Source organism: Chiloscyllium punctatum, chromosome 17 (assembly GCF_047496795.1).
Source record: "Chiloscyllium punctatum isolate Juve2018m chromosome 17, sChiPun1.3, whole genome shotgun sequence".
In the NCBI taxonomy this organism is placed as follows: domain Eukaryota; kingdom Metazoa; phylum Chordata; class Chondrichthyes; order Orectolobiformes; family Hemiscylliidae; genus Chiloscyllium; species Chiloscyllium punctatum.
Genome location: NC_092755.1, coordinates 101,447,553 through 101,459,761, shown reverse-complemented (window position 1 = coordinate 101,459,761; position 12,209 = coordinate 101,447,553). Strand labels below are relative to the sequence as shown.

Sequence of the window (12,209 nt, the reverse complement as noted above, 5' to 3'; positions counted from 1 at the left end):
GTTTTCATGTTGACACATTGGCAATAGTGCAGCAGATTCTGATCCCAACTTGAATTGAAAATGCACTCAACCTAAAGACCACAAAAGTAGGTGCAGAAGAGATAAGTTAAACAATTTCAGCCTCCAAAGTCTTATGACGCCATCTCCTCAATCCCTTTTCATCATCTAATTATCTGTTGAATGACAATAAAACTTTTGGCTCCAATACTCTAATTGGAAAACTGCACCAGTTATTGATGATGACTATTGAACGGAAGAAATATATAGTTGAATGAACTGTGCAGACCATAATGGCAGGCAACACAACATCCAGGCCACTTAGTCATGATGATTTGTGGGGGCGGGGGTCCTGTGCCAAGCTGCAAATGGCACCTAAACCTCCCCCGATTAATTGCGAAGGACTGCGGCAGGATTCCAACTACTACTGGCAGGATATCAACTAAGCGAAAGTGAGGCCTGCAGATGCTGGAGATTAGAGTCAAGGGTGTGGTGCTGGAAAAGCACAGCAGGTTAGGTAACATCTGAGGAGCAGAAGAATCGATATTTCGGGCAAATGCCCTTTATCAGGAATGAAGCTGTGAGCCAAGGGGGTGGAGAGATAAATGGGAGGGGGGTGGGCTGGGGGGAAGGGAGCTGAGAGTGCAATAGGTAGATGGGGGTGAGGGGGGGTGTAATTAGATTAGATTAGATTACTTACAGTATGGAAACAGGCCCTTCGGCCCAACAAGTCCACACCGCCCCGCAGAAGCACAACCCACCCATACATCTACCTCTTACCTAAGACTACGGGCAAATTAGCATGGCCAATTCACCTGACCTGCACATCTTTGGACTGTGGGAGGAAACCGGAGCACCCGGAGGAAACCCACGCAGACACGGGGAGAACGTGCAAACTCCACACAGTCAGTCACCTGAGGCGGGAATTGAACCCAGGTCTCTGGCGCTGTGAGGCAGCAGTGCTAACCACTGTGCCACCGTGCCGCCCAGATAGGAGTAATAGGAGTAGGAGAGGAGGTTGGAGCAGAAGCAGAGGTCCTTTGCAGTTCTGAGAGAGTGTGGTCCTGAGCTGAGGCAGGGCTGACTGCAGAGAGATTAGGTGGCAGCGCATGGCTGCGAGTGTGGAGTGGAGGATCGAGAAAGAGTAACCAATTAAGCTTATTACTGACACCCATTATCACTGAGCCATTTAATGGTGGCTCAGGAATCAGATGGAGGCCACACAGAATTTTAACACATTTTGAAGACCTCCCAGCAAATTCTGTCACTGCTCCCTCTGACAATAGTGGCAATTACAATTTACCAGACTGTTGATTGGCCAGCAAACCTCTTCTGGCAGGATTTCTACCTCTGAAGACCTTTAATATGGGGAAAGGCTGACAGTAGCCAGTTAAATGCCTGATGGGCACTTGATTCTATCAGGTCTTCTCCACAGAAATGACAGAGGTTCCATGTTGGTTTTCTAACCAATAAGTGAATACCCCAAGGTCCTTAAAGAATACTGGACAGTGTTGAACTAGCCTTTTACCCCTTTAAGCGTGCATCCCCTTGATGGTAGTAAGAGTGCTGAAGACTAAATGCTTTAGTTCACTATAGCTTTGTACAGTCACTCTTCCCTCCAGCTGACCACCTGGGCATGACGTATTGTGGTGCTATTTTATAGGTTTGGCCTGCTGACCAGATGTCTGACATCAATTTGAACCTCACAATACAGTTTCACTTTTACACTTCCTGAATTGAGAAATAAACCCATCACACTACATTCAGATTACCAGCCCTGAAATCTGCTGAAAAAATAGTTAGATGTAGATTTCAGGATGTGCCCCCTTGTGACTGCTACCCCTGGTCTTGGTGATATAAAGTCAAATGAAGTTACCTTAGTATTACTGATTGGCTGTACACCATCCAGGCCACGTCTGGATACTTGTTTGATCAGGGAAGTTAATGATACCAAGGAAGCCAAATGGGATGGGTTGATGGGGAGAAAATGCTGGATTTCAAATCTGCCCCTCTCCCCTCAAATAATCTTTTAAAAAATCTTTTCAGTGGGCTTATTGTAGCTACTTCTGTTCCATTAAGATTGGGATAAAGAAAATTTTAAGCCTGAAGTCTCTCCTAATAGGAGACACGTTATTTGACCTTGTTTCAACCAAAGCTTTACATAAACTGACAAGGAAAGTTAGGCAAATTTCAAAATCTTTTCCTAAACTTAGGTTGATAATGAACCAGAAGGGCTGTTAACTTTGGGACCTCCTGGGTATTTGTACATTCCAGCCTAGCCTCTCTGATTTCCCAACATCTCCAACCAGTAAGGTCCAATTACTGCTAGCAAGATGGTCTACGTCAAATTGCATCTGCCAACTTTCCACACATTCTGCCTTCTTGAGCTGTTTTGCAGTCCTCCTCATTTTGTGTCACTGCAGATTTCCCCTAAAAAAAGGGAAAATGAGAATTAGTTCCCTCCAATATCTTCAAACACCTCCCAGTGCTTTGGTAGAAGCAAGTCGCCAACATGTGCTATCATCTCATGTGCATCAGAAAGGTTTAAGGGTAAAGGAAACAAATCAAAGATGGGTTATATTAAACTATGCATGAGCATTTTCATTAACCTGAGTGTGTTGGTTTTGTCTTTTGTTAACCTAATGACTTACTCAGTAATTAACTGCATAGTTTAACAAATCTAGCCATTGGAGAGCCATTTTAAATACAGTAAACCTCAAATCTATTTAATGCATTTTCTGATTGGGTACGCAATAGCTATTTTCTGTTAGGGGTTTGCTGCTGCTGTTTTGAAAATGCGTCATCCCATCACTGAACTCTTCATTTCATCCTTTAAAGTTTGTAATCACTTCATTTGAAATTGAAATTTGCATTTCTTTTGCTCCTGTGAAAGAAACTGCCTTGGTCACGTAACTGTCATTGTGTTCCTGGTGGTGCTGCTGTGAAACTCTTGGTAATAGTGCATGCTGTTTTACAACTCAAACCTCTATTTCCTAGTTGTGCCTACAGACATGGTTTCTAGGTTCATTGGTTACAGTTAATAGTTTGTTCAATGATTTCTGCATGTTTATTCCAAACCTTTCTGACTGATGATTCAAAAAGGAAAATCATTAATTAAGTCACACGATTGTGAAAATTGTTCTTTGGATGTCTTTTTTTCTATATGAAGCTGAATGTTACAGCTTCACCAACAAAAATGTAAAATAAACATGTCAGAGTCTTCCAAACACATTATAAATGTGCCGGGTGCTTCAGTCATTTACCTGTTCCTCATGCAGCAGGAAGGGGATACAGCTGTGGAAATGTCATTAAAACTGTCCTCCATTTATGTTGGCTTGTTGCATGACTTACCATGTTATGTGTGCCGCCTAACTCTAATAATTTGCATCTGGCTGCTCTATTAAACAGAGATATATCAGCATGCTGATCTGTCCTTCTTTCGCATCCTGCCTTGTACAACATTTCAAGTAATAATGACATGCAGTTATTTAAGATACAAGTTGCATCTGTACTAAAAAGAAAATTTCTCCATAGCCTAAACCTAAAGTAAATGGTTTGGACGTAATGTTTGCATTCTGCCTAGTGAATAATCTGTTAGATTTGTTAAGAAAAGTATTCCAAGCTAGCTTGTTTGGAAGTGTTCTTAAATGTCTGAGCTCCAAGTGAATGCACTGCAATGACTACCCAAAAGTAATATCTAAATGTTTGCAATTTAGAGACTGAAATGGAACCTGCATGCGACTGCCTTTGTTTTGGTCATTCATGTGGAATGCTGAAATTGAGGCCAAACCCCTACCAAAAACAAAGGAGGATATGACAGCAAGTCAGTTGCTGGCATTTCCCTTGATGGCTGTATCTGTCTTCCACAGGGGGAAGGTATACACCAAATCCGGGAAGCTTTGAAGATTTTAGCAGAGAGGGTATTAATCTTGGAGACTATGATTGGTATTCATGGTGAGTAAAGGGACTAGAAAGATATTTGCACTGAGTTTTATGGACAGGCACAACTGGTCACACAACAGAACATGAAAAAACATCAATACTTAATTCTCAACAATAGCTTCTGGTTTGAAGTAGGTAAATCATATTTGATGTAGGGAAATGTTATACTTAAAGCAAAAGATAGTAGTGTAATGTTGAAAATGTTCTTTATTGTGTGTCTGAGTGTGATGTCCAATTCTCAGTACAAATCCTTACTGTTATTTGTGTGTGTATGGGGTTAACCAAAAACCCAGACACTGCAACAGTGGGAACTAGGAAAGTCCATGCTATTCTTCAAAACGTAGTGCAATGGAAAAATTAAAATGACCTGAAACTCTCAACGAAAAACCTGTAAATTATCTGGAAAAGTATCAAATTTACCAGCTGAAGCTTTTTTATTTCATTTGCAGTTGAGTCATTTCCAGAAGCTTGCAAATACCTATTTAATAAAATTGGACTTTTTTCCTTCTTGATCATTATTTGAACAGATACATTTACTAAAGTGAATTAAAGCAATTGCTGAAAGTAATGAGAACATGGCTGGCCTGGTTCCCAAGTCCTGATCATAATTATATTTTAACTGGGGAACAAAACATTTTCTGTTGCTGTTTTCAATCTCCACCAGGCTGTTAGTTGGCAGATGTTCCAAGATCTTCAAGCTGAATTAGAAGTTCTGGCTAGAAGGGTAACCTTACTGGAAGCCATCGTGTGGCCAGGTAACCAAGTGGTCAACCATTAAAAGTTGCAGTGTTTGTGCTAACAAGTGGCCTCCATCGTTTTGTTACAGCTGAACAATATGCGGATTAAGTGACAATGAATTATAATGTTTTATTACTGTATTTAAAATGTGTTTCTGATGATCTTAAGCTAAAGAATGAAAGAAGGCCAGTGTGCATTCTGTGTACTGTTGACAAAAATGATTCCGCTTGTTTCAAAAATGAGATAAAAGCTAGCTTGAAAGTATCACACCACATTAAGCTTTACAAAAAGCTATTGTTATTTGACAGCTTATAAAATATACTCTTCACTATGCACCTGACAGATACTTAAAAAAATCATGGCAAGGATATGTTACTTAAGTGAGAGATAAGGCGATGCAGTAGAAAGCATTAAACTACATAATAATATGTACAACAAAAAGCTCTAGACTGTAACATTATTTTCAAGTCACAGGGATCCATTTTGGAGCTGCTGTTAATAATCTCTATAACTGATTTGGAGAATGGAGTGTAATCCAAAATGTTGAAACATGTGATCATACCAAATTGAAAGCACCAACCAATGATGCCACCCAGTGTATAAAATCCAAAGGCAGAGTAAATGGGTAGATGGAAGTCTATGTTCATTGGTACCCATACATGCGGGTGATCACTGCATAATGGACATCTATTCCCAGGTACTATTAAATCATGCATGCTGGAACAGGGTGCTGTTGCCTAATGGGCTTCAGACATTCACTATCTCGGTACTCACATGAAAATGACCTGTTGGGGAAAAATATGTTTAGCTTCCGGCACATGAAAGAACCACACTGTGGAGCCACCATCCTCAGAGGTAGGTTGTGTGGTTCAAGTTGGACGATGGAGAAGAGAATGATCAAACTAAATAACAACTGTAACAAAGTAAATGACTTACTGGTGGGATTCCTTATTGGGAATAATTTCCCAGGAAAATGAGGGGGAAAAAGGCAAAATAAATTAATAAAACGTCTAATAAACCCTAATAAAATTTACCATTCAACATGTAAAATTGTGAATTACATCACAGGAGAGTAATTGCTCCTTGGTGCTCTTTAGCATCCAATTTATTGCAAATGCTTTTCATACATTTTTTGCTTACACAATTCTCATTTCACAGAGATGTGAGATTGAATTATAATGTCCTGCTGTAAATCTGACTCAAAGTATAGTTTTACACAGTTTATAAAAGTCATTTTATAACAGTCCTATTTGAGTCTATACTCAATATTCATTTTCTGTGTGTAAAGTGATTGTTGCATTGACTTTTCCAATCAGTTAAAATCCTATCTTGTTCATAAATTTGTTTTTGTAAAACTAAAATGTGGAATCATAATCAGATGAGCTAAAATCAAAATGCATTGGACACGTTAAATCAAACACAAAACAATACATAGATTGTTAAAGAATTAAATATTAAGAGTTCCTTGTGTTTCTTTGTTTTTCTATTGTGATCTTTATTTTCTAACTTAAAGTGGCATCTCATAACATTTCAGACAATCACAATATCTTTCTATTTAGTCAAATAATATAATAGTGACCAAGAAATATGAGTTTTTAATGTCGAGCATGACATAAATAAAATGGCCAAATAATTTATGTTATTAAACTAATTTTATTACTGGCTAAAAATGTTATGGTATTTTGACATCTTAGCCTTTAAAAGATGGGAAAATGTTTGCTTTCTTCAAACAGTATACAAAGGAACAGTAATGAAAAATGCAGCCAGTAATGAACTACATGTTCAGAGAGATCTGGGTGTTCTTGTCCACCAGTCAATGAAGGCAAGCATGCAGGTACAGCAGGTCGTGAAGAAGGCTAATAGCATGCTGGCCTTCATAACAAGAGGGATTGAGTATAGAAGCAAAGAGGTGCTTCTGCAGCTGTACAGGGCTCTGGTGAGACCACACCTGGAGTACTGTGTACAGTTCTGGTCTCCAAATTTGAGGAAAGACATTCTGGCTATTGAGGGAGTGCAGCGTAGGTTCACGAGGTCAATTCCTGGAATGGCAGGATTGCCTTACACGGAAAGACTGAAGCGACTGGGCTTGTATACCCTTGAGTTTAGAAGACTGAGAGGGGATCTGATTGAAACGTATAGGCTTATGAAAAGACTGGACACTCTGGCAGGAGGGAACATATTTCTGTTGATGGGGGAGTGCCGAACCAGAGGACACAACTTAAAAATACGGGGTAGACCATTTAGGACAGAGATGAGGAGAAACTACTTCACCCAGAGAGTGGTGGCTGTGTGGAATGCTCTGCCCCAGAGGGCAGTGGAGGCCCAGTCTCTGGATTCTTTTAAGAAAGAATTGGATAGAGCTCTTAAAGATAGTGGAGTCAAGGGTTATGGAGATAAGGCTGGAACAGGATACTGATTAGGAATGATCAGCCATGATCATATTGAATGGCGGTGCAGGCTCGAAGGGCAGAATGGCCTACTCCTGCATCTATTGTCTATTGTCTATTGTCTACATTAAGAACCTGCTGTGTATTTTTAAATATATGCTGAAACCTTATAGATAAACCTTTGCCATTCAAGCAAAGTGCTAGCATTGTATTATTAATTTCGAAGTTTCCTTGATGCAGGCAAATGTGTATACTTTAAATGCAACAAGTCATTTATTGTGATTTTACATGTTGTGTGTAAGGGTAGAGTTTTACACATCAGCTGGCAGTGGGCAGTCTGTAAAATTCCCTGGATCACCTTTTCACCATCTTCCAGCCTGTCTGTCCTTGATCAATACGCAATTTTACATTGTCTGCCATCACGCCAAGCGAGGCCTTTTAATGGAAAATTAGTGGCTGATAATTGCTCATTTAAGGGCTACTTCCCTCCCAGTTGGTGGAAGTAGTTCTGGTGCAAGAGCAAGCCCAGCAGGTCACCCTGCTCAAGCTTCAGATGAGATTGGAGAGTGCCTCTCTCAGAAGTTCTTTCCAACAGCTGCTGCACCAAACCTCCATCTACAAGATCTGCCCTCTGCAGGTGCGACATTTGCCACTGCCTTCTCTGTCAAGTACCTATCTCCTTCTACATCCTTCCTCAGGCTTCTGCTCCCCATCAAGAGACTCCCCGTGCTTAACTCATCCTGGACTCAGGGACTTGGAATCTGGATACTGTTTGCAATTGCAGCCCTAGCCTCTGCTGCCAGTCAGTCAGATTGGCCAGCAGCTCCCTGAGGTGGGACTCCCAACTGAGTTAGGGGCAGAGGTGCCCTGTCTGGTCAAAGAACATTAAATTGTTATGGGGCTACTAGCCAACAACTCTTTGGGTGTCAGCAGAAACCCTCTCATCTGAAAATTCCTGCCCTCTGTCTCTGATGATAATTACAAATTAATGATATTCTTCAGACAATATGGGTTCAACATCAAAATTTAGATTCTAGTGTAATTGTGAGAGAGTGAGCTTTGCATCACATTCAATCAACACATTCTATGGAAAGATTGGACTTACCAATAACAATACTGATTGAATTTATCCAATAAGTTTTGAAAATCAAAGTCCAGCAAAGACAGCATTTGCTTGAGTTACAAGTTCCCAAAAACTGAATTTAAGATTTTTAAAAATCTTCTCCATTCTCATGACTTTTTTTTATTCATTTGTGGGACTTGGGCATCGCCAGCTGGCCAGCATTGATAGCCCGTCCCTATTTGCCCTTGAGAAGGTGATGGTGAGCTGCCTTCTTGAATCATTGCAGTCCACTTGCTGTGGGTTGACCCACAATGCCAGTAGGGAGGAAATTCCAGGATTTTGACTGAACGACTGTGAAGGAACAGCAGTACATTTCCAAGTCAGGGTGGTCAGTGGCTTGGAGGGGAACTTGCAAGTGGTGGTGTTCCCAAGTCCTTGCTGTCCTTTTCCTTCTCGATGGAAGTGGTTGTGGGTTTAGAAGATGCTGTCTAAGGATCTTTGGTAAATTTCTGCAGTGCATCTTGTAGATAGTACAAACTTCTGCTACTGAGCGCCGGTGGCGGAGGGTGTGAATGTTTGTAGATGTGGTGCCAATCAAGTGGGTTGCTTTGTCCTGGGTGGTGCCAAGCTTCTTGAGTGTTGTTGGAGCTGCCCCCATCCAGGCAAGTGGGGAGTATTCTCTGGAGGCTTCCTGCCTCTATTCCTGATGAAGGCCTTATGTCCGAAACGTCGATTTTCCTGCTTTCGGATGCTGCCTGACCTGCTGTGCTTTTCCAGCACCACTCTGATCTAAATTCTGGTTTCCAGCATCTGCAGTCCTCACGTTTGCCTAGTATTCCATCATACTCCTGACTTGTGCCTTGTCGATGGTGGATAAACTTTGTGGTGTCAGGAGGTTTTACTTGCTGCAGTATCTCTAGTCTCTGACCTGTTCTTGTAGCCACTGTGTTTATGTGGTGAGTTCATTTGAGCTTCTGGTCAATGGTAACCCCAAGGTTGTTGATAGTGGGGGAATTCAGTGATGGTAATGCCACTGAATGTCAAGTGTGGTGGTTAGAGTGTCTCTTATTGATGATGGTTATTGTCAGGCATTTGTGTGGCACGAATGTTACTTGCACTTGTCAGCCCAAGCCTGGATATTGTCCAGACCTTGTTGCATTTGAGCATGGACTGCTTCAGTGTCTGAGGAGTCGCGAATGGTGCTGAACACTGTGCCATCATCGGCAAACATCCCCACTTCTGACCTTATGACAGAGGGAAGGTCATTGATGAAGCAGTTGAAGATTGTTGGGCCGAGGACAGTACGCTGAGGGACTTCTGCAGAGATGTCTTGAAGCAGAGATGACTGGCCCTCCACAACCATCTTCCTTTGTGTCAGATATGACTTTAACTAGCAGAAAGTTTGCCCCCAATACTCATTGATTCCAGTTTTGCCAGGGCTCCTTGTTCCCATACTCGGTCAAATGTGGCCTTGATGCCAAGGGCTGACACTGTCACCTCACCTCTGGGATTCAGCTCTTTTGCCCATGTTTGAACCAAGGCTGTAATGAGATCAGGAGATGAGTGACCCTCGTGAAATCCAAACTGGACATCACTGAGAAGGTTGTTGCTGAGCAGGTGCTGTTTGATAGCACTGGTGGTGACCCCTTCCATCACTTTACTGATGATGGACATTAAACTGATTGGGCGGTAATTGACCGGGTTGGATTTGTCCGGTTTTTTTTACAGGACATAGCTGGGCAGTTTTCCACATTGTTGGATAGATGCCAGTGTTGTATCTGTACTAGAAGAGCTTAGCTAAGGGAGCAGCAGGTTCTGGAGCACACATCTTCAGAACTATTGCTGGAATGTTATCAGAGCCCATTGTCTTTTTAGTATCCAGTGCCTCCAGCCATTTCTTGATATTGCATGGAGTGAATCGAATTTGCTGAGACTGGTATTTGTGATACTGAGGACGACTGGAGGAGCCCGATCATCCACTCAGTACTTCTGACTGAAGATTGTTGCGAATGCATCATTGAGGATGGGGATATATGTGAAGCCTCCTCCTCCAGTGAGTTGTTTAATTGTTCACCACCATTCACAACTGGATGTGGAAGGACTGCAGAGCTCAGATCTGATCCACTGGTTGTGGGATTGCTTAGCTCTGCCCATCACTTGCCATTTATGCCATTTGGCACACAAGTGGTCCTGTTTGGTGGCTTCACCAGGTTCACACCTCATTTTTAGGTATACCTGATGATGTTCCTGGCATGTCCACCTACACTCTCCATTGAACCCGAGTTGATCCTCTGGCTTGGTGGTAATGGTTGAGTGGGGGGTATGCTAGGCCATGAAGTTACAGATTGTGCTAGAGTTCAGTTCAGCTGCTGTTGATGGCCCACAGCTCCTCATTGATGCCCGGTCAGTTTTACCTATATTGTCATGGACAGATGCTTCTACAGCTGTCGGATGAAGTCAAGTATGTTTTTTCCTCTTGTTAGTTCCTTCACCGCCTGCTGCAGACCCAGTCTAGCAGTTACATCCTTTAGGACCCAACCAGCTCAATCAGTAATGCTGCTGCCAAGCCACTCTTGGTGGTGGACATTGAAATCCCCCACCCAAAGTACATTTTGCACCTTTGCCACCCTCAGTGCTTCCTACAAGTGTCGTTAAACATGGAGGAGGACCGACTCATCAGCCGAAGGAGGACATACGTGGTAACCACTAAGAGATTTCCTTGCCCGTGTTTAACTGAAACCATGAGACTTCATGGGATTCAGAGTCAATGTCAAGGACGCCCAGGGGCAACTCCCTCCTGACTGTATCCCACTGTGCCGCCACCTCTGCTGGGTCTGTACTGCCAAGGGATAGGACATATCCAAGGATGGTAATGCTGGTGTCTGGGCTGTTATCTGTAAGGTATGTTTATATAAGAATGACCATGTCAGGCTGTTGCTTGACTACTTTGTGAGACAGCCCTCCCAATTTCGGCACTAGCCCCAAGATATTGGTAAGGAGGACTTTGCATGGTCAACAGGGCTGTTTGTGTATTTGCCGTTGTCTTTTCCAGTTCCAAGATCGATTCGATGTGATCCATCCAGTTTCATTTCTTTGTCATAACTTTCTAGCGATTGATGTGGCTTGCCAGGCCATTTCAGAGGGCAGTTGAGAGTCAACCACATTGTTGTGGCTCTGGAGTCACATGTAGACCAGACTAGGTGAGCATGGCAGATTTCCTTCCCTAAAGGACATTAGTGAACCAGATGGGTTTTTCCGACAATTGATAATGGTTTCATGGTCATCAGTAGACTCCTAATTCTAGATTTTTTTTCATTGTGTTCAAATTCCACCATCTGCCATGGTGGGATTTGAACCCAGGTCACCAATTTAATACATTGCAAAATTTACAATGAACTTAATATACTGAGTTATCCTGAACCTCTGCAAAATGGTTTCTCCTGTTTTATTTTAAAGTCCATTGATCAAGCCATTTGTCAGGTTCAATGTTTCCATTTAAATACATTTTCTTCAACATTTTCTTTTGTTTCCTGTCCTCATGGCAAAGTACTTAGCCTATTAATCTGAAATGATCCATTCTACAAAATAACACTCTTTCTCTCTTACCTGTTGTCACAGGTGCTGGAATTTCAAAGTGAATCTCTCTCAGAATCAGTCAACTTCAATAAATCAAACTGACTGAATTGTTTTAGAATCACAGAATCCTTATTTTGTGGAAGCGGACCATTCGGTACATCAAGTCCAAACCGACCCGTCGAACAGTGTCCTACCCAGATCCACCCCCTTACCCTATCCTTGTAATCCTCATTTCCCATGGGTAATCTACCTAGCCTCCACATCCTTGTGACACTACAGGGCAATTTAGCATGGCCAATCCACATAACCTACACATCTTAAGATGGTAGGAGGAAACCAGAGTACCTGAAGGAAACACACACATAGGGAGAACATGCAAACTTCACATGGACAGTCACCTGAAAATGGAATCGAACCCAGCTCCCTGGTGCTGTGAAGTAGCAGTGCTAACCGCTGAGCTTACTATGTTACCCATAGGTTAGGGACTTGGTCTGATCCTTCATTGC

General features: G+C 42.2%; 2 protein-coding genes across 4 annotated transcripts in view; one reads left to right on the top strand and one right to left on the bottom strand.

Moving 5' to 3' along the window:
* emid1 (EMI domain containing 1) overlaps window positions 1-12,209 on the top strand; it is a 343,266-nt gene that overhangs the window by 320,996 nt on the left and 10,061 nt on the right. Inside the window, exon 14 of one of the 3 annotated variants that reach the window (XM_072588069.1) lies at window positions 4,604-4,694. The exons of 1 other annotated variant lie outside the window; for it this stretch is intronic. In XM_072588069.1, the coding sequence (XP_072444170.1) occupies window positions 4,604-4,694 (91 nt within the window). Of the gene's footprint in view, window positions 1-3,866; window positions 3,952-4,603; window positions 4,695-12,209 lie in introns of all 3 variants that reach the window. One more of the 3 variants, XM_072588070.1, reaches the window with a different exon arrangement.
* Window positions 885-12,209, bottom strand: part of rhbdd3 (rhomboid domain containing 3) — a 54,547-nt gene continuing 43,222 nt past the window's right edge. The window contains exon 5 of the mRNA XM_072588073.1: window positions 885-2,427. Coding sequence (XP_072444174.1) covers window positions 2,412-2,427 — 16 coding nt within the window. The 3' untranslated portion in view covers window positions 885-2,411. The remainder of the gene's footprint in view (window positions 2,428-12,209) is intronic.